General features: G+C 36.1%; 1 protein-coding gene across 8 annotated transcripts in view; it reads right to left on the bottom strand.

Moving 5' to 3' along the window:
• The window catches only part of ERBIN (erbb2 interacting protein), a 118,264-nt gene that overhangs the window by 16,737 nt on the left and 78,086 nt on the right, over nt 1-23,441 (bottom strand). For 5 of the 8 annotated variants that reach the window (XM_082075375.1, XM_082075373.1, XM_082075374.1 and 2 more), the window contains 14 exons: nt 18,755-18,818; nt 16,823-16,897; nt 15,385-15,529; nt 14,863-14,935; nt 14,069-14,198; nt 13,592-13,707; nt 12,467-12,536; nt 11,361-11,460; nt 9,613-9,734; nt 8,844-9,014; nt 7,887-8,069; nt 5,598-5,715; nt 3,714-3,897; nt 1,397-2,918 (listed from right to left, as the gene is read on the bottom strand). In XM_082075375.1, coding sequence (XP_081931501.1) covers nt 1,397-2,918; nt 3,714-3,897; nt 5,598-5,715; nt 7,887-8,069; nt 8,844-9,014; nt 9,613-9,734; nt 11,361-11,460; nt 12,467-12,536; nt 13,592-13,707; nt 14,069-14,198; nt 14,863-14,935; nt 15,385-15,529; nt 16,823-16,897; nt 18,755-18,818 — 3,073 coding nt within the window. Of the gene's footprint in view, nt 1-1,396; nt 2,919-3,713; nt 3,898-5,597; nt 5,716-7,886; nt 8,070-8,843; nt 9,015-9,612; nt 9,735-11,360; nt 11,461-12,466; nt 12,537-13,591; nt 13,708-14,068; nt 14,199-14,862; nt 14,936-15,384; nt 15,530-16,822; nt 16,898-18,754; nt 18,819-23,441 lie in introns of those variants that run through there. The other 3 variants (XM_082075372.1, XM_082075371.1, XR_014186277.1) reach the window with 3 other exon arrangements.

The raw sequence follows: 23,441 nt of genomic DNA, 5'->3' as shown, positions 1-23,441 counted from the left end.
ACTCAAATTCTTTGAAGATATGCAATTGTTCAGCTCTACATCTCAGCTCAAATGCTTGATAGCATTTACAATATATAAAGAATCCTGCTCCTCATCTCTCGTTATATGAAAACCTCCTGTGATTTCCTGCAATGAACAAGATTTTTAAGTGTTCTCATCTCACACCAATAAATATTCATTCGACAATCTGTCAGATACCCAGCTTCAAAAGACAACTGGCTTGGAGGCAAATACATGTTAATTACGGCTTTTGAATTCTTCAGGAACTGAAGCTGTAAGACCTACACTTCACAGAATCACAGAATGTCAGGGATTGGAAGGGACCTCGAAAAAATCATCTAGTCCAACCCCCCTGCCAGAGCAGGAACACCTAGATGAGGTTACACAGGAATGTGTCCAGGCGGGTTTTGAATGTCTCCAGAGAAGGAGACTCCACAGCTCCCCTGGGCAGCCTGTTCCAGTGTCTGTTAACCTCATCATGAAGAAGTTTCTTCTCATATTTAAGTGGAACCTCCTGTGTTGCAGTTTGAACCCATTGCCCATTGTCCTATCATTGGTTGTCACCAAGAAGAGCACCGTGACACTCATCCTTTTACATATTTCTAAACATTAGTGAGGTCACCCCTCAGTCTCCTCCAAACTAAAGAGACCCAGCTCCCTCAGCCTTTCTTCACAGGGAGATGCTCCAATCCATCTTTGTTGCCCTGTGCTGGACTCTCTCCAGCAGTTCCCTGTCCTTCTTGAACTGAGGGGCCCAGAACTGGACACAATATTCCAGGTGTGGTCTCACCAGGGCAGAGTAGAGGGGAAGGAGAACCTCTCTCGACCTACTAACCACCCCCTTCTAATACACCCCAGGATGCCATTGGCCTTCCTGGCCACAAGGGCACAGTGCTGGCTCATGGTCATCCTGCTGTCCACCAGGACCCCCACTTTCCCATACACTGCTCTCCAGCAGGTCATTCCCCAACTTATACTGCTATCCTTGTGCTTAAAAAGAAGAAATAGCAGGGAAAAATGCTGGACAAAAAGATCCAAGGTGTAAGGGGGTATTTTTGTATAATACAAAAACAATGCTTCAATAAATATTACCTGGCCTAAAAGAGCTGGCCTTGGGGTCCAGCAGGTTTATGTGATGTTATTTAATGTATTCTAACGTAATTGGACTAAGCCAGCAAGTTTGAGATAAAAATAACAGCAACATTTTTTTCTTTGGGGAAAAAGTTCCATTTACAGTCTGTTTCTCTGACATGCATCACAAACACATTTATCCTTTATAAGGCAGTATCAAAAGTACATTTTCACTGCTAATTAAAAGCAGTTCAAAACACAGAGCTTTTAACTTACTCCACACCCAAGTAACAGAAAGGTAGAAAAGTTTTAAAAATAATTTTACCTTTTCTAGCTTTTTAGCCTCAATATGTCGCAGCACCTGTTCCCTCCAGTCATGAGGGACTTTGCTTTTTCCTGAAGGGTCTAATAAAGAGTGCTCAGAGTTAACCCTTGGGTTTGATCTCTTTGAAGGGCTAGTCCGTGAGTAATTGAAGTCACTAACTGACATAGTTCTTTCTGGTATTTCATTCACTGATGGCCGAGCACTTTGTGGTCGTGGTACATTTGGACCATCAATGCTGTATGTTCTGGCAGAAAGAGGTCTCTGTTGCCCAGACATCAGTGGTGGAGCTCTTCCCATTGAATGCAAATCTCTGTATGTTAAATAGTCACCTTCAGGAACCTGAGTGCGCCTTGAAGGTCCAGTATCCCCAATATTTATAGAAGCTGTAGAAGACACACTGCTCTGCCTTTGAAGAGTGTGTCTGGTTGCTCCTGGGAGCAATCTGTCATTTGGTGGAATAGCCCACATATCTATATGTCTCCCAGCCATCCGTTGATGAGTGTTATATACAGCGCTGGCTCGGACATTGTTATGATTGGAGAAATTCATATTGGCAGAATGCTTTACATAGGTGGGGGTTTCTGTGCTGTCAGACCTAAGGAGACGTGAAGGAGGTAAGCTGCCTTGTTCTACTGGGGAGTTCTGTTTCTGGGACCACAAGGTGTCTTTTGCTGCTGCACTGCTGCTGTACTGAATATTATACTGGGGAGCAGTGAACATCTGTGCACCACCTGTCACTGATCCTCTCACTACATTAGCACCTTCGGGGTTGTGATTTGAGTCAAACTTATACACCGTTTTTGTAGACGATACTAAATCAGATGATGACGACGACCCAGGAAAAACCTGCAAAGGCTGATCATACAGAAGAGTGGCAGATTTACTTCGGACTATGTTTTTTCCATCTGCAGTATCGGATGCTGATTTTACCACTGTATTTGGCTGTTGAGGGCCATTCTCATTGACGATATCGTAGATTTTCAGACCACCAGTGTCCATACTGGTGATGCTGTGCGATTTCATCACAGGACCACTTCTCTGTGGGGACAAATCTTCAGTGCTCCTCGAAACAGACAGCTCAGCAGAATCACCATCAACTGTAGTGCTTCTTGTAAGTTTGTCTTTACTTGGAGACTGTACTGTTTCCTCAGGATGTCCATTTACTTTATTTACAGGATATTTATTTTCATTTTCCAAGTGCTCACTTTCTTCTTTTCTGTTGTTATTCAAAAAGCCTTTTACTGAAACTATTTCCTGTGTTTGTAACCTTTCCACGGAAACTGGCACTGCCTCTTCACTAACGAGCTTATTGATATTCATGTTTATTTGGTCTAATTTGTGAGACTCCTCTGTAGGAGTGCTCAGTTCAACACCTTTTCCTATCAGGCCTAATCTTTCTTCAATGCTTAATTCATATTCAGACAAATTTGTAACCTTCTCTTGCACATTTGTTTTTTCTTCTACTGTAATGCTGAATTCACCTCCATTTTGCAAAAGATTATTCAAATTTTCATCTTCTCGCCTGGAAAACAAGATGGTTCTTAAGAAAAATCCCCAAAGGAACCAACATATTCTCTCAAGAACTGTTTTAGGAGAAATAATCTTTAGTATGCAACACAGCTACATTGTGCACACAAAACAGGACAAATACCAATATACAACCAGATCTGTGATTTGCTTTCTTACCATTACAGAAACATATTATAGAGCAGGCTGATTTTGGCAACATTTGTGTCATCTGATTTCAGAAGTGTGTTTAAATTCAACAGGAATTTTTAACAACAGGTTAAAAGCCTCAAAAAGTACAAAAGTGACAGTAACTAGTTTTTTTATCAAATATTTGCAAGTTCCATGATAGTTCTGGGCAAATGTCTTGCTTCTATTGGTAATTTTTTTAAAAAAATTGCACTAACAAAACCTCAAGAAGAGTAGAAATGTGTAAGCGCATTCTAAAAGCCTTTTATAGTTACATTAGTAATCAAATCAATCTTCGGAATTATCCAAATAAAAACTTAGAGCTTTTAAAATGGTGTCTTGAAGTATTTTGCAGGGATAACAAACTATAAGGATGAAATTTTATACCCTACTATTAAAACAAATGGAAACCATGTATCATGTACTAAAATAAGCCTCTGAATTTTATCATCCTTTTTTTTTAAGGTAACTATTTCAACACCTAGCCTTATTTTAAAACATTAAAATTTAAATGATTTTCTGTAATATAAATAAATTAATTAAATTAATGGACACATAATATGAAAGATTAAATAACACTTTTCTACTATATTTGCACCGTGGTATACAGTATCTTACAAACCTGATCTTGGATAAAACAGCAGCATGTGTTTCTTTGTCTGGAGAACAGAGAGAAATATCTTGGCTGCTATCAGTATTTAAGGAAACAGAATCTGACATTCGAGAAGGAGAAGAACAGTTGCTGTTATTTTGATTGATATTGTGGGTAGCTTCATCTGATAAGGAATCAGCATCTTTTGAATCATCTGAAATAAAAATTAGCCTGTTTAGTTACAGACACAAACATCTGTTTAACAGCCGTTTAATGTGTGTATCTTATGGTATTTAGAAATTGTCTCTTTTTCTTCAGTAATTCTTACTACTGGAAACTAAAATGTAAGGTAACACCTTTGCAAACTTCATTTAAACTTACAAAAGACTGTTTGCAATAGTTCCTGTTTTTTAAATATTAAGCTTAATGTAAAAAGCCCTCCCCTGTTAATGAAATTTAACTTGTAGATTTATTCCAAGTTTCCTTAGCATAACATAGTGCTACATTACATAGTATTTCCCCAAAATATCTACCAAATCATATTTCTATTTTTGCAATTATTTCGAAGTTTTGAGTTACATGGGTCTATTAGCCCCTATGAAAATTAAGTCCACTGCTTCACATGCAGACTTTTGAAAAGTGTACACCATTCCTGATTTCAAACTTAATGAAATTGTTAAATATCCACTTATTAGACCAAGCAGTCTGGAAAGACTTAGATCACTGGATAAGCTATACATAATTTCACAAATGTAAAAAAACCCCAGGAAATAAAAATGCTCTTCCACAGTGCTGGAATCCAGTGGATGCCCATGCTTTACTGATCACTTAGGACAAAATTTTCAGAGTAATTTACACCTGTGCACATTGATTGTTGCATAATGTATGCATACTTACATACTACATTAATACAAAAATAATTTCTCTGTGGGACTTTAAGCCAGCTATGACTTCAATATGAGAGTACAAATACATTAAATTTTTGCTTCAAGACACAGCTACAGGTGCCAAAAGCATAAATTTTGTGAAACTAATGTCTGTCTCTAGAGACAAGAAATAAGCCTGGACTTAGGACTCCAGTCAGACACAAAAACCCAAAGGCAACATTGATAAATATTAATCTTTTCACCTGTATGTGATCCTAAGCAGACTCTTCCTGCTACCTCCATGTGGTTTTCCTTCATCCTCGCTAAATCTCACCCTTTATCATCTAATGGCTAGAAAAGCCTTTTGTCCTAGAAAGTACTGAACTAGTATATCATAAGAAGAAAATAAAATTTGCTCTCTAACTTTCAAATTATGTTTCTTCTAAATCCTAGGTCATTCCTTACTCTTAAGGAAATTATTACCCAGACCAAAATTATCTTTCAGAGAATATAAAAGTTAGGTAACAAAAACAGTGTTCCAAAGCTTCCTGTTAAAGGAATGAAGAAAAATAAAAGAGTAAAGTGATTCTGGAGGAAGAGCTTAGAGAAGATAAGTTTATTCTTAAACCTCAGGAAGAGAGCACAGCTTCTCTGAGAAATTTAAGCAAGTGACATTGCTGCCTACAGCAGTAATAACACACAAAATCTGGGGGAGGGAAAAATGTAGAGTATTTCCAAGGTAAATAACTCTTTCTGCAATCCTTTTCTTAAGCTTATCAAGACTGTGTTCAAGCTAACAGTCCCCCAAAACACACATCTCCTCTCCTCTGCTTTTAAACTGATGACAAGAATCAAGAAAATTAGCATATCAACACAGCTTTCTCTACCAAGCACTCAAGCATAAGATATTGCATTTTCTTCTGCTTTCATTGCTCAGCTAGAGAATTGATCATTTTTCTTTTAAAACATACAAATTAAATCTACTTTCACATAATTTAATTGGAAAAACTTAGCCATTTTGAGTTGAGAAATTGCTTTTTCATCTAACCTTTTTTGTTATTGCTAAGAGCTACCACTTTTGGTTGGTTTATGGAGGTTTCTATCAGTGGTGGTCGCATTTCTGCCATTTTCATCTCTTCATCAGAGGAGAGTTCTTCTGACTCCTGCTAAAGAAAAAACAGCTTTATGCTATGCATTTTGAAGAACTGCTTGAAGGTTAAGTAAATACTATCTCAACTGTCCCGCACTGAACAATAAAGGAGAAAAAATAAACAAGCAACATAACACAGGCATAAGAACTGTGTAGTACATTCACAGTGCAAATCCACTGAATTTAGTAATATTTGCCTACGAATTACCTTTACGAAACAGCACATGCAGACCTGCATTTTCGCTAATGAACTCCATGGGAACGGCACTCAAACTGGTAACTCCAGCTGCAAAAACCTACCTGGAGCAAGCAGATGCAGCCTTTGCTCCACCATTAGAGAGAACCTCCAGTTGAGTTCAAGTCACAAAGTAATCACAGAACCAGCAAATAACCCAGATTGAGTAGCTGGATGTTGATTTTGTAGAATAGCTCAAACTTAAACAGCTATAGAGTAGCATGACTAAGACAATCCTAGGAATGGAGAGCTATGTTGTGAGAAAAGAGTGAATGGAGCTTGAGTTGCCTAGTCTAGCAACAAAAAAGTAAGTGTAGCTTGCGTTGATACCTTTAAATTTATGTTCAGGGTAAATTCCAAAAGGAAGAGAAGTCAGTTAACTTGGAGAACAATGGCAGAGGAATAAAGCAATGCTGAATACATTTAAGCTAGAAATCGCTAGTTCCTGACCATAAGATGGAGCTAGGTGCACTCATGAAAAAGATTAACTGACAAAGCTGCTGCAAGAGCAGCCATGAGACTACTGCCAGCCCTGTATTCTCATTATCTTAGAAACCCTATTGTTTGTAGTAACATTTTGAAGAAAAACCCCCTACCTTCCCTAAAGTGGAAATTTATAGTAAACATGCTTCCTATTACAAATGGTACAAAATCGATGTTGCATATTGCAAAAACAGTCTTTTAACAATCACTTTTTCTTGCAAGCTTCACAACATTTAATGTGTGGAACCTACTGGAGCACCGTCTTCCCATGATACTAACTACCTAGCCAGTTCTTTGGACTGCAGGCAGGACAAACCTACTGACAAGTAGAAAACAAGCTAATCAAAAAGCAATTGAAAATAAAAATCTGTTTTTCTCTGCAATTGGAACAGACAACCTCTTCACTGCTTTTGCCACATTGCTCTTCCTCTTGGAGGTGACATACAACAACTGTAATCAATGCTAACATGGAAAAATTATAGGCAGAGAAAGTTAGATACCTGGATTCAACTGCAACAGTTAGCAGCAGGTTATTACATGGAAGTAAGGAATCTGCTCTCCCTGATGAACACACTGCTGCCTCTTTCACTTACTGGCATATAGCCAGCTACAAAGAATTGCTGCCACCATTGCTAGATAACTAATAAGATTTTCTGAAATTATATTTTTAAACTAAAGAAAAATGTCAAAACCAATATTTTCAGAAAGTATGTAGAAGCAGGAACATGCTAGTAGGTAAACAGCCAGTAACAGCTACAACTGCTTGTCACAAAGTCTCTTCAGCAAAAGTATGATATATGCATGTTCCACTGCTTATACAACACAGGCGAAAATAATCTGCTTGTGAAACTATGGGAAATAAAAACATTTTACAGGTTGTGACTGGCAACTGATTAAGTGACAAGTTCCAAAATTTGTCATTAGCCTGAAACATTCTAAGTAAACGAATACAGGGTGTCTATTAGAGAGATGTACAAGGTGTTTAGAAGTTCTAAACCTCTGACTATTTTATAAGAGGTGACTACAACCCAAGTCATATTCATGACAGCTCACTAATAAACACAGAGGAATACATACATTTAAACCCACCTTTACTTTTCATTTTAAATGAACATGCATAGTCACTTGGACATACAAGTTTGATTGCTCCCACTAATCAGGTATTTTGCCATTTCAGTGACAATTAAGTGGATATTTCATGAGGAACTTACAATTAAACAAAACCTGGAAAATTCTGAGTTTGCTTTCTTTTTGTTTAAATGCATGTGTCTTTTATTATGAACTTATTAGATATTCGAACTTTTACTTAGTATAATCTCAAGAGAGAAAAACAGTGCCTTGCAAACCATCTGTATTTACAGCACTTATGGATGACAATTTTCTGCTATTGTCAATGTAAGTTTTCATCTCCCAGAGTAACAAATTCAATACAAGACCAGCACAATTCATTGTTCATTGCAATGCCGTACCTCGAGCGTGTCTTCATGGTTGACAATCGTTTTCGTGTTCTGCAAGGTTTTAACAAGTGCAGTCAGCTGTGAATTTGTGGCACTGTGCTCAGCTTCTGCTTCAGTAGGTTTCTGCACAGAGCCTCCTGCTGAATATTGCTTTCTCTCATCTGCTTTGTTCTTTGCTGAAGCAATTTCTGAAGTCTACAGGATTAAGAACATTAGCAGAAAAAACAGCCTGAAAGGTTTTCAGTAACATACAATACTTAGAGTTAACATTATGTATTTTGGGAAACTACAGAATGGAAAATCTGAGCTTTGAAATTCTAAAGTCTGAAATGCACCAGGTATGAAATGCAGGGAAATCTCTGAAGATTACTGAGGTACAGTCCTATTCTTTGTCAATTAGTTTGACTCTCCTCCTTATTGAAGTTAATTTGTACCATTAAATTTCCAGATAAATAAAAAGAAGTCCAAGAGTATCTACAATGAGACATGTCAGCACCAAACAGTAGTCCCATCACACTACATAAACCTGTTAGAGACTCCTGAGCCAACTTGATACAATTGCCTTCCCAACCTATCACATAAACCTCCAGTCACAAGGGCAGCAGTTAAGATCCTTAGAGATTATCCTGAATTTCGTTGTCAAGTTTGGAGATAAGAGAGGATCAGAGGATGACAAAGATGCCATCCTCCAGAATCTGGAGAAGCCAGCTCCTTAACACTTCCACAGCTTCTATTTGCCTGAGAAGTAAGTCACTTTCCTTGTTCTTAGTGTCAGAGGAAAATTGCTATTGCAAACCAGACATTTATTACAGACTTCTTCAGGCAGTGAAGAGGTAAACTCCATTCTTTAATCTGACAATTTTTCTTGCTAAAGCATTAGTGGGGACAGAGAAGAGAATTAAAATGAATCAATGACACTCTAGAACTTTGGAAGTTCATGCAAAGTCAGAAGAGATAATTATCTCTAACCTTTACCCCCACATCTTTTACAGAAACTGTTTGGCCTTCTTGTTTTGACTCCTTGGCAATATCTTCAGTAGATTCTTCATCCTTTAGCCTATGTACAATTGTCTGGACTGTTTTGACCATATTCTTCAGTTCATCAGGATATGGAGTTGGATATCTCTTCAGGTTGCCTTCCTGTGTTTACAAAAAAGCAATAATATTCTACATTTAACGAAATGCCATAATTAAAACATCAGCTTTAAAACAGGCAATTAATTAGGACAAAACACTGAACTATCTGTAATACCCACTTTGCTGTTTGTGTCTACCTGCACTGGTACAGACTTAGGTTTATTAAACCCAGGAAGATGATTAATCAGGTTTTCCTTCTCTCTCCAAAATATGTCCAGTGACTGCAAGCAGGAAGAATTATGACAACTGTAATTAACTTAAAGAAAAAATAAGATTAATCATTTTTTCCTCACTGTCCTTCTCCATGACATCACCAGTCAGGTAGTCATCTATGAAGAGTTATACCCTACATTGCCATATATCAGCTGAGAGTCTTTCCATTGTGGTGCACTTTAAACTATCTGGCTAAAAATAAACAAGCAAAAAAAACCCAACACACAACCAACCCTCAAAACATGGTGTTTCATCCTTTTGGATACTCTTCACTAATAACTGAAGACTTGATTTCTTGAGCAGAGCAAAATCCACAGCCAAATTAAGGAAAAGGATGGGATTCTGGGGTGGTGATAAGAGAGAGGGAAAAAATAAATTCAAAACTAACCCGAGGTGGTGCCTCTCTCTCATCTTTGTCTTCATCACACTCAAATGCCACCTGAGCACGCTGTTTTCGCTGTTCCTCCCACAGAGATGGATTGAAACTTTCATTATCAGACATGAACATAACTGAAAAAAGAAAAAAGACTCTCATATGCATAGGACACATTTCTCTTGGATGGGCTTGGTGTGCTTTTGTATGCATTCTTAAAAGAGACTAGAGTAGTACCACTAATTGAATACTAGCTGCACTGCCACACCTTCATGAACTTGGCTGTGTTTTCATAATAGAAAAAAACCCATCTGTAAGTAAAATCTTCATACACACAGTTGTACACTACACTCACACTTGAAAAGTTTCAGCAGAACTCTTTGCTGAAAAGGATTTTTATTCATATATATGTATAAATATGAAAATATGAATTTGTATATATATATATATTATATAGATTTATATACCCTGACTTCAGAGAGGTGGTCTCATTAAGCACACAAAAAGAGCATTCACCTGATTTCATTTAATGAAAATTTTAAAATGAGGAATACTTCATTATAGGGCTCAACAAGTGCACTGGAATACTTGTTACCCATTTATTGGGTAAACTTACAATTTTAACACACCTGAAAATGGACTAATGGACTTTACTATCACTTAAACTGTTCCTGACCAAAAAAAGAACTTGACAGTGAATTTTTAAAATTTTAATTTTTAAAAATGATATTTATTGAACTTTAAACCTGTTTGGATTAACTCCTTAGAGGCAGGTTTTCTATCAACTCAAGCTGAACAAGCAGCTCTTTCCTTGTCTACACAAAGGAACTCCAGCACGCGGGTAAAAAAAAGTTCAAATGCTTTCAGGAACAATCCGGAACTTCGCTGAATCTCCAAATGATTTTTTAATTCTCACATTCTATCAGAAGTATTGCATATGCATTATCTGCATTAGAAGGCACTAAAAGTGATGCACAATTTACTGCTTTTGCTGATATTTTTGATTACTTCTCTTTCAGTGTACTACACACTTGTGCCATGGAAAAGCGAATGTTGCCACTTGTCAGTTTTCAGTTACTTCCATTGACATGTGTCTGTGTTCCATTCCACCACCCCCCCTCGCCCTTCTGTTAAATTAGCACAAGCATTTGCCTTCTGCCTTCTGCCTGGAAAAACAGAAGAGATTTAACCCTCTTTTCCTAACTCCTAGGGGGAGTTTCTTATGCCATGTTACTTACTTTCCTATTTCATAATGTGCAGAAATAACTTTATGTCAAGGTATTAATATTTTGGCCCAACCTTTTATTAAACAGTTCCAAATATACGTAAGCAATATCCCTTTTTTCTTGGCTGATTTTTTTTTTCTTTTAAGAGAAAACAAAGAACGCTGTTTACTTGTCCAAAATTTTGGCTAATATTCTGTTAAATAGTCTGAAGCAGACATCTGCTAAGGGGAATTTGACCCCAACCACTAAGCTCTGCCAGAATGAAATACTGTGTCGCACTGGGAAGTGGCAGCCATCACAGAACATGATCCTGCCAGCCAATTCCTCACCTCACTCACTTAAACAGTTTAATCTAGAATTGACCAACATGTAGATCACATTAAGCTACTGTTTTCAGTCTTCAGATGTATCTCTTCATCACTTGCATATTTACTTCAAAATTGTATTTAACTATTATCTAGTGAAAATCATTAAGTGGGCAGTCTTCCCATTATTTTCAAATGGAGCATTCTGACATGTTATTTCAGAAATTCTTACCATCCTCGGTCCTCGGTTGCTGAGGGAACATGTAATTAGTAAGTACTGTTTTCTGTGTGTCAGGGTCAGCTTCTTTTTGAAGAGGGATAAGTGGCTTAGACTAGGGAACAAATGAAATAAGATTATGAGAATGTGTGCATACAGGTAAATGTGAGGTACATATCACAGAGCATGCCTGTCCCATTACTTTGAAGACTACGCTGTCTTGTATTAAAACATTGCTCCTCTGCATAATTTTCACAAAAATAAGTTATTAACATGTCTGTCTTTGACTGACAACCGGCTTCAACTGAGAACTGAAACTCAGTAACAGCTTTAAGAGAAAAGCAAACACTAGGTATTTAAAAAATAGCTCAGTTCCTTGCCAGGAGTAATTACTATCCCAAAGGAGGCTGATCTGGAATATAAAGATAAAGCTGCCCATTTAAAGCTGCAGACAATCATGCAAAGAAAAATCTTGTACTCAGATTTTCATATTGACACAAGATCAAATATTCCTCACCCCTTACAAAAAAGGGCAATGGATTCTTGAAATTACTGCATTAGTAAAAGTGCTTCCATTACATATACATCTGAAGCTAGTGGGTTTCTGATAGGTCTGTACACCTTAATTCTCTTTCTGTAAATAAGCATAGTACACAGGGCTTCAATACACAGCAAAAATAGAAGCCACAAGCACCTGAGTTACTGCTTAAGAGCTTGGAAGTCAGGCAGTCACAAAGGTGTGGTAAGAAACCTAGCTCAAAAAAAGCCATGCTAAGTTTCCCCAATGATATATCTGTGGAAGAAACCCACTCTACACATTCACCTATTAGCTTGCCAAACACTAACTCTCCTGTGTAAACAAGCTGAACTAAGAAAAACAAAAAGCTAAAAACGCTACATCTGTTAAACTGCATCTCCTAACAGCACAGAACTTCACTGGAAGTATGAAAATCTCCAGAGACAGGTAGCCCCAGTGTTTATTTCAGGAGAACTGACAATGTCAAGGAAGTACTTGTCTGGATACCCACCACCAGGTCTCATTATTTAATAGGTGGCTCTGTACTTGTCAATTCCACTAGAAATAAATTCAATCATCTATTTTTAATTTTATAAAAATTCACCTGATTGTCTGATAGCCACATAGCAGTGAGCTGTTGCAGTTTTGTGAAGGTAAATGGCAGATTCTTCAATCTGTAAATTACAACAAGAATTTATATAAGTACACTTAGCAGTACAACTGAGACTGTTAAGAAACAATCCTGCATGAGCCTGAAAAAAGGTTTAAAAGGGACATTTACTGATATAATTGAATTAATAGCTATTGACAGTTGAAAGGCAACACCACTTAATTTAGATTCAAAGCTATATCTGGAATAAAAAAAAAAAAAAACCACACTAAAACCAGCAAACAAAACAATGTATTTCTGACCGGTTTAGCAAGCAGCTTAAAAAGAGTGACAATGTAACTTGAATTTAACTCAGTTCAGTGACTTGAATACAATTTTGAAGACAACCTAAATTAATTGATATAAATACTCAGCACCTTATCTTACAATACACATGCATGCCAATTAAGAAAAAAGTGGTACACCTGAAAATTGTGATTTGTTTTTTTTTTTTTTTCCAAGCTACATGTTTGGGAAAGAGGCTGCCTTGGACAACGGAAGCTCTGGCACTAATGGATGAATCAAGCTACAGATGGAGTTCAGAGAAGCTGAATTGGTAGAACAGGAGGGAGAGTTCAGTTAGACTTATCTCTCCCAATATATTTCAATTCTACAAATTGGTAATTCCCTAAACACAAATGTTTTGTCAATTTCAAATGACCACCTCTAATAAAACACAACACTTTTCCCCCTTCCCCAGCAAACTCCAGTGTTTTACACTATACTATTTTGTGTCTTCTATATGCAATAAAGGAAGTTATTAACTTCTAAGAAAGAATCAAAAGTTTTATGAAAGTAACCAAACTAATTCCCCATAAAAATACATGCTATCAATCATGAATGTATTGAAGCTGTGCTTCAATGCATGTGCCAAGTCATCAAAATAAAGACAGCTTAATACAATGGAACAGCAAGGTCCAGAATACAATAATAATACATTAAATGCATGCATCCCTGTCAGTAATCAGCTCCTAAGCTGTGCATGAGATAAGGTAAGACAGCACAATATATTCATAACAATACCTCTACATTACTAGTGAATTTTATACAACTCCTACTTGAATAAATGCATTCACAAACCTATTGTCACTCAGATTGATGACTTTTAATTTCTGCATATCACCCATTTCTTCAGGGAGAAATTCAAGCTTATTAGAATGCAGAAACAACACTGTTACATGCTTCCAATTTCCAATCTGAAAAAAAAATCCCAAAGAATCAATGAATCTTCACAACTCTAAATAAAGAAATTCCTACTGTTTTAAAACAATTAGTACTACAGGTATTTTTTGCCTGTAAAGTGCAATTAGATTTATTCTGATGTATTAAACTCTTCTAGTTTCAATACACTAGCAACAAATGTCCATGTTTCTTAAAAAAAAACCCACACAATTTCATTATTTGTAAATCTGTGTATTTGTACACATCCTCCTTTGGAAGTATGCACGAAGAAAATCTATTAAAGAATTACTGACTTGTTTTCAAAAAGTTGCACAGGCTATGTATTTTAAAATACATTAAAAATTTAATTTGATAGATTTGTAATTAAATACATACCTCTGATGGCAGCTGTGTTAAAAAGTTGTGATCTGCAGCAAATGTCCTTATATTAGAGAGCTGCCCAATAGATGAAGGCAATGTTTCAATCTCATTGAAACTACAGTCCAGTTCTTCTAGTGATATTAATCTTAAAAAAAAAAAAAAATTACTCCTCTATACAAGTTAATTCATCCAACATTAATCACATACTTTAAGTTTAAATGAAGTTGATACCAATATTAATTAAAAATCTCAAATTTATTTCAAAATAAAACTTTGAAACCCAAGGGAATTCCAATCCAGAAAAAATCCTTTACTAATTACCTAAAACATGTTTTGGGTATTTTTTAGTTTGTTCGTTGGTTGTCATTTTGTTTGCTTTTTTAATCTCCTTTACACAACAGTCATAAGAGAGCATTCAGTGAAAGGCGGGGTCAGCAACATTCACGGTGTGTGTGTGTGGGAGATGCATGTGGGTGTTCAGATTCACTTTTCACAAGCTTTTTGAGAGTGCCTCAATCATTTGAAGTATCTACCACAGCCATAGCAATGTTACTGCCAAAATTTTTATTTTATGGATTAGTGGCTATATTAATAAGTGAGGACCATACACCTTTTGATATCAAATAATACATAAAGAACATACATGCTGCAAACTAGAAGATATGAAAGCACTTCCTTTCAATTTTATTAAGACATTAACATGTAGAAGAAATTAAATCAAACAGGTGTAAAAACATTCAAGAGGAGTCATTGTTACAGAAAAGTAAACAGAAACGCAACTCAATCTTCTATGCAGGTGAAATACATACCCCCCTACAGAGTCTGGCAGATAAATTAACTGGTTTTCATCAATTTTAAGTGTTGTTACTTTCTTCAGGGAACCTGTAATATAATGAATAAGTAAATAAAAAAGGGCACTTGAGTTTATTAAGCTTACTTTTAAATTAAGAGGAAAAAAATCTATAGGCAAACAACCACATCTTCTGTATTCACTATCATGCTTATAGTGCTATATATCTAAGGAAATAAGCAGATCAGCTTACAGAACTTGTTTGCCAGTTTACCACGTGCCAGCCATAGTAGTAAGAGGGGAGAAAAAATTTTTTTTTACTCTGTCAACAGTTTCTCATCCTTTTACAAACTAATGTATAGAGTCAAGAATGCTCCCAAACAAATATAAATTCTATTTTCCAGCTACACATTACAGCTTTATCCAAACTGACACTTTCAATCCACTGAAACTTAGATCTAAAATGCCATTTGTATATTTTCAAGAGTTCTGTGTCTAAACTATAAGCTTTTAAGAACATGAATTAACTGAAAATACAAACCAATAGTCTCTGGCAGTTGCTGAAGTGAATTACTGGATAACAGTAGGTCTTGCAGGCTTTCACAACCTGAAATACCTTCTTCAACTACTTCAATGTTGTTTTTAGAAACATCCAAGTAGGTCAGTTGTTTTAGAGTGCCTATGAACTACAAGCAAGAGAAAATGATGGATTTTAGAAAGCGCAAGTTCAAAACAAAAAATGCAGCAGATTTGACAAACTGTCTCTCAAGTGCAACGCCAGAGGAAAAGCAAAAATTTATTTATAGTGCTGAACTACAAGCTTGTGCAAAACATCCAAGCTTTATAATGAAATATTCTGTGCAAATATGCATAGTTGATGTTTTTACACACACCCCCCTCACAGTAATTCTGCAGGTCACCGAAGTCAGTCTGCTGCAAATTCAACAGTTTGATCAGTTACCATGAATCAAGTAACTGAAGCTTTACAACAGACTTCAGAGATATATAAGGATGTCATTAGGCTCCAGTAAAGTTTTTAATGCTTATATTTGTCTTGTGTGTAAAACTGCATTCTACTTAACATCAAGATGAGTGCCTAGCTGCACTAAACTGAAGAAACAAGCCTAAGTATAAGCTTGTATTAACCTTTCCATATGAACCAAGTATAAGCTTGAATATTTGTGCACGCTACTCCACTAAAATCTTCACAGGGAAAGTGCAGTCACTTTCACAAATACAGATTTGCTGTTACTGTAAAGCAGAAAGGTTTAATACATCCTTTCAACTCTTCAAGGAAGAGTTAGCTGAAGTGAGGAAAGACAGTAGAGAAGACTACTGATCAGGCAAGAAAGCCTCACATTCAGACTTTAAGTCTGAAAACAGACCAGCTGCTTCCCAAATTTCAAACACTCATTTACTAGTTTACTAGGGTGTAAGCACAGGTTCACAAGTACTGCAATAATAGTTCAGCCAGAACCCCATGTAATTCTGAGATATGTCAGGAACCCAGACAAAGTCAACAGAACGTTTTCTCAGGAACTGGCTGTGATACCTGTACACAAGGCACCTGAGCAGGCATTGCTTGCTTTACAGCTGTGACCAGTAAAAATTCACACAGCTTACTTATCCCATATATTCCTGTTTGCTGTCTAACACACACAAAAAATCCCTTCTTGAAAGGAGCAGTCAACCCTAAATGCAATCCACAATTTGATCTACAATTTTTACCCTTTTCCTGAATTAGAACATCATTTTTAGAAGAGAGGTATATATTTTTCAGTGAAAGAAAAGCTGTGTGTCCAACTCTCATGATCAGGGACAATTTCTAAGTAGACTAGTCAAGCATTTAAGTGGCATTTAGAGTTTTGGCTTTCAGTAACAATAAAATTACATAACAACTTTGACATATATAATAGCTGACAAAGTAAACACTACTGTAAATTAAAATACTAAATGTTTAACACAGTAAAAGGACTTACCCCTGGAATAAGTGTTAGTCTATTACCATCCATCCAAAATTCCTTTAACCCACTCAGTTGTTCAAGTACTTCAGGCTATAAAGAGAAGCCATTTTTTAAGAACTTCATACAGAAAACAGTGAAAGGCAAAACCAACTTCAGTGATTTATTTATTGCACTTTAAGCAATGTCTTATTATAGCTGTTACGTACATTTGTCTCACTAGGTCAAAGAAAAACCAGATAATTCACTTTTTGAAATGTAAATACATGCTAGATATACAAAAATATTTTAAGAACTTGATCACTGCACTGCATAATCCTTACAGAAAGTACTGGGGGGAGTTTGTGTGTGGTGTTTGGGGTGTGTGTGGAGAATTGTTGTTGTTGTTTTTTGTTTGTTGTTGTGTTTTGTGGTTTTGTTGTTTGTTGTTGTTGTTTTTCTTCCCAGAAAGTATTATTCTTCAAATGAAGTACACACTAAATAAAAAATTCCTCTCTCATGAAGAATATCTAAAAACTTCTAAATCCCATAAACTCAGAAAACCTGCTTTTCAAAAATCACAAAGATTTTGTGGTTTGGTGGAAAAATAATATAAATTTTAATTTTTGAGCAACAAAAGGTGCATCTACATGATAAGAGCAAACCACTCCATCCATAAAGTGAAGTGCAGGGTTGTCCTTGCACTATAACTTATTGTTAGAAGTATCTTATATCAGGGAAAGACCACTTCTTGGTAAACATCCACATTGCATATGCTTTCCTATTTAAACTCTCCTCCTGAGCAAGTAATACAAAACAGGTGCTACTGCACCTTACAAACTAGAACCAAGATCACTTAAACGCAGAAGTCAGTTTCGTTGTATTGCAAATATACTCCTGCATAAGTTGCAGTCCTGACTCCCAATAATTCATCTTCCAAGAGAAAAATCTTAACTGAAGACCACTCCCCTTCAGACAAATCTTTATCCAAAAAAGTGGTTTCAAAGCTTTTTGTGCTTTTACCAAAAGACCTTAATGACGTAAGTCACCACTGGCTGACTCTTCTAGCTAAAAGGCTGGGAGAAATGATGCAATCAGCCCAAAATATACCCAATTAGGTAATTTTGCAGCTTATACTTAGTTTCTGGCTGTTGTAGCTTAACATAGGTCTGTGCATGTTAGTTCAAGGCTCCCACACAAATATCTACCCCATAAGGAAAATATGGCAGTAATGGTAAAAGCTACAAGTGTAATAATATTAATGAATAATTCCTTAAACACATTTTCTTATCTGGCAAACCAGACAACTAGGCAAGTGCTCAGTTCTGTATTATCTACTGTTGACACAGAAACATTTGACTTTATTACATGGCAGGTCAGTATGTTCCACTATACTTCTATTTCATCTCCTTTATTCTGGAAAGTACTTGTAGAGGCAGAGAGACATTAAATGATTGTAAATATAAGATATATATGCCTGTGAGATCATGAACAAGAAACAAGTTGATGCATGCCAAAGGAAAAAAATGAGCACCTCAAGTGTAAATACTATTTTGAACAATATTAACTTAAAATTTTAGTTTCACTTGGATCTGAATAGTTTGTATACAGTAATAAAAGCAGGTTATATACAACCTAAAACTTGCAACGCTAAATACATGATAATCAATAAGTGTTTAGAATTCATTATAAGCTAAACAATTATTTTTATAATTCAAACCCATATTACAATTGACTTTTTACCAATACAGTAATCACACTAACCAGTGTTAGTTTTCAAATGAGGAAAAACTTACTTATATTCATCAGAATACACGCAATTTTTATAACAGGCTCTATAAAGCAGTATGAAGTATACATAGTAGTAGAACTCTTAAGCTGATGTTTACATTTTCATATTGATTCAAAATAGATTAAAGGATAAAGAGATTTATAAAAGATATAAAGCTTTGTTACTAAGGTAAAACTTACCACTTCTGTGAATTCATTACTTCCTAAGTCCAGTCTTTCCAGCTGAGTCAGTCTGGACATGGTTCTGCACAGGTAGGGATTAAAAAGGAATTGTATTTAAGAAAATATCAGTTATATGCAATCTTTCTACATTCATACAAATATACTATTTTAATCAGTATTAAATAGGGGTGCTCCTCTGTAATTGGACTGATACCTAAATAAGGTGAAATTTTCACACACTGTTCAACCAGGCACATATTAATGATCATCCCGTTAACTGTTGCACAAAGAGTACACTGCAACTCACCTACAGATTAATTTACAAAAGCTAAATAGTAATATTTATGATAAACAGTAAGTCAGAGAAGTCACTCTTCTTTTGAGTGCTTCAGCTTTTCACCTACAGTCACAATAAGTCTTCTCAGCAGCCAAAGGTCGAGTAACTACATGTTTTCCTCACAAAGAAAGACCACAGACTAATGATCAGCTAAACCAGAGAAGCCCACTGTTGAATCACTGTACTCAACAGCAATGTTCTCCCTCTGCAGGCTGCTGACAAAATTGCTGCCACATGATATGGGCTGGAATCCTAACTATTTCTCCAGTCCTACACGAATCAGATTACTGAACTGGATTTTGTGACACATCGATGCTCTTTAAGCCAATTTATAGCAAAGATTAAATCAGTGACTGAAGTAAAATCCATTATTTCAAGCTGTGTTTTGCAAAATTTTTCCTCCATTTGAAGTTCACTTTGGGGACTCCAGAGGGATTATCTACTACTGCTCACAGTGTTCTACATGATCAGTACTCTAGTCAACAGCAGTACTACCGAAACATATTTTCAGAGGGCCTGTGCATCCCTCGTATGACATTATGTTCTGTATTTATAATTAAATATAAGAGCTTCTAAACAGCTGAGTCTTCTACATTATCAGAATATATGTGTGAACACTTATATCTTCAAAAAACACCTGCATGAGCACAAGATGCTCTATGCTGTTATTCAAAGTTTCAGTTGTTCTTCAAATACACTAAGTATTGCAGCTGTTCTGAATACACAGTTCAAAAATTACATTCTGTTGAATAATGCCTTATTTGTTAAAAGTCAATGTGATTATTAATATTATTCATGAAATAACCTCCAAAAAAAGATTACACTCAACATTTGTCTATAGATTTCATTTTCATTGCATTACAGTAATTACCTTGGGGACAAACTAGGAATTTAGCGTAAGTGGGAAAGACATGATCAAGACAAAAGCAGAAGCTATTTCTTGCACTGCACACACAGCATACTCAGGCTTTAGGGAAAAGCCTTTAACTCACATTCCCTCTGTCTCAAAGAAGAAAAAGAAAAAGAAAAAAAAAAAAAAAACATGAAAAGACTACTTCCAGAAGAATCTGGGAAACATTTTCCCTCAATTTCTTGAAGCCCATGAACACGATGATTATCTGTAAGCCAAGTGCTAGAATTCATTTTACTATTCTACCAGAAATGATCTAAGACTCTCTGAAATACTGCATAATCTGAATTTCTGAAAGCTTTATGAGACCATGCCAATACCAATACAATGTCAGATGAGGTTTTCTACCACAGCCTGAGATGAATGGATTTTTTTCTTTCAGTTCAACATGAATTCTTCTATTTTTATTTTAATGGTTTGGTAAAGACACACACAATCAGTCTCCCAGGACAATACACTCCAAGGTCTGAGTGACTTTTTTTCCTAACTCCTTTACACCATTCAGCTCTGAGGCTAAACTGCTTACACAGTTAACACCAGATTCACAGAATCTAAGCAATAAAGCTCCTCTCCTCCCCGCTGCCAGATTTCACTAGATACACAAATTCCACTTCAGTCCAACCAAAATCTAGGTGCTCCTTTCCCATCCTGCTAGTGCTACATCCTTAAAGGCTCCAAGGCAACACAATGTTCCCATTCTTGACTTAATCATCAGTGTCTTACTAAAAACAAACAAAAATCAACACAGAACAACAACAAAAGCACCAAAACCCACTAAAACAACCACCACCACACCAAGACCACCACCAAAAACTGTTACATTGTTTTCATCAAGTGTCCTGGTGTTACAATTTGGAACTACAGCAAACCTCTCTCAAGTGTCTACAAAATTAATGGTATGTAACACTGATGGTATAACAAAGTAACTTTACTGATTTTGTTACCTTTTTTTTTTTTCTTGCCAAGATGCCTGTAATCTGGCAAACACAGAGGGTCAACTGTAAAACGTAAACACATGTGTTTGCAAGTCAAGGGCCTCAGTTATTTTCCTTCCCCACTGCCTGCGTAATCTATAGCACTTCCAGCTATTCTATTACTAACATCTCTTCACTTTTCTATATTGTTTATAGACCAACTACATCTTCAGACAAAATGCAAACAAAGCTTCCAATAATGTTAAAGTAACAGGAAAATTAAATGCTAAAGGAACTGGAATACAGGACTGAAAACAAATATTTACTAGATCACCAAGTTCCACCTATTTCTGTCTTGTCACTGTGCTATGTAATCCCTTCCATAAACTGAAAAATTTGTTTCATAATTCATATTATTGAACTTGCTGTCAAATCAATCCAACACTAAGGGATCAGGTAGTCTACATTATGCCTTGGATTCTGATGCTGTAAATAGTCAGCTTCACTAAGATTAACACCCTGCTTGAAGTAGCACACAATTCAAGAGGTGATAGCATGATTGGGCCCTGGATCATCGTAATTGCACCCTCAAATAACTTGATTCTTTCTAAAGAGGTTACTATTTTTATTGACAATTAGGCCACAGAAAAATGCTTAAAAAACAAAAACACACAAAAAACTTTTTAGCTTTCCATTGGGCCATTTTCCCAACTTCCAGCTACTTATCAGATAAATGCCTCTAAAATAGTCTCTGTATTTTTCCTTTCCTTTCAGTAGAAATATTTTCATTGAGCTGGTTTGCATTATAATACTGCCAGTGCTGCAGTCTCTGGATGTGTATAAGCCCCAAGCAAAATGATGCATTTGGCACAAAGCAAGGTTGATTTAGTGTGTTGGCATTAATTACCCATTTTGATTAGCAGTCTTTCAAGTGCTTTACATTTTAGTGTTAAGGATTTTGTGCATGAGGGCTAGCTGATTTTGTAGAAATTTATCCAAATACATTTCTCGTTACAAATACAAAAGAATATGCTGCAAGTATGAAAATATTCAAAAGGTGAAAGTGACAGGGGAAAAAAGAAAGAATAACTATATTTATAGCAAAAATATTAGCATGTACTGCTACATCTTACTAGCTTAAAAAAAAAAAAAAAAAGCCTTTGGATTTTCTATACTGTTCAAAGCTGTATAGCATGTTCCTTTTAAAACACAACAATTTCACACCAGCTTCTGTTCTAACATAATAGTTGAAGCCAGGCCACAGACACCTTTGTTGATCAGGTCAACTGCTGCATGGTTGTAACATCCCAAAAGGCAGATTCACCTCTTGCTTACCATGGACACCACAATAAATTTTTTCTCTCCAGTGCACATAATACAGAATTTCTGTTTACAGTGCCTCACTGTAGCAAAAATGGAGATTAAAATAATTAAATGGGGGGGGGGGGGAGAGAGAAAAAAATAAAAAAGGGAAAGAAAAAAAAAAAAAAAGTAGCCTCAATAGCCTTAATTTCCCTTAATTGAACCACAAGAGTACCAGAAGACAATAACAAAGGTAGCATCTCAGCATGTAAGCATGTACTGTAGATCATGATGGAAGTGCTGCAGAGGACATCTTCGTAACAGCTGTTTGTTTAGTTTTCCAGCAAGGATGAAACCCTGAGTACACTGAAGCCAATGAAAATTTCCAGCAAATTCAACAGAAGTTGTGGTTGGCTTAAATACATTACAGCATTTGTTTGAATGTTGCTTATCACTACAAGAGACCTATGTAAACTACTTTTCTTAAAATATCACATGCAATTCATGCTATTAGTGTTAATTATGGCAATTAAGGTCAGAGTAATTTTATAAACAAAATCTGTATTAGCTGCTAAGATTTAATTATAGCTACTGTTCCTCAGTTGGGAGTAACTTAATTTACAGAGCTACTACCCCAAATTACATGTCCCATAATTTTCTTTACTGAAAATAAGCGATATTAGAAAAAGCAAAGGAGGAGAGAAAATATTTATATCACATGAATGAGTAAAATGTTTTACACCTGGAAGACTTATATTCACACTTTCTCATGCCAGATATGAGTTCTGGCATCTTTATAATGCAGGCAGCATAGTACAGTACCAAGGCACACAGAAAGGGAATTCCAATGGAACATCATTTGCTACAGTCACTGAGAAAACTGACTGTTACCAAAAACACATGAGGAATAGGCTGCCATTGTGTTAAAAAAAACCCCTGCTGCTTTATAGAACAGGTATAGCATAATAGATTACATGCAACATAGTAATGAGTTGTTCCTTTATTCAGTCCTGAGGTATATTAAACTAAAAAAAAGTGTTCAAGTCATATGAATTGCATTCTGAGCAGGAGTCTCAATCTCCACATTTTATTCAGAGATTATGATCTTAATTCCCAAGGCATGCATCTCAGACACAGCCATCAGAACTGTACCCAGACAGGTGGGCAGCTCTACAATACTGCATACAAGAAGCATCAGACATCTCAGAACAATCATCCTGAGGTGCTCAACAGGTGGAACAG

Source organism: Streptopelia decaocto (genome assembly GCF_964273445.1).
Source record: "Streptopelia decaocto genome assembly, chromosome: Z".
Classification (NCBI taxonomy): Eukaryota; Metazoa; Chordata; class Aves; order Columbiformes; family Columbidae; genus Streptopelia; species Streptopelia decaocto.
Note: the sequence above shows the minus strand (reverse complement) of the source record. Positions and strands in the feature narration are given on the sequence as shown.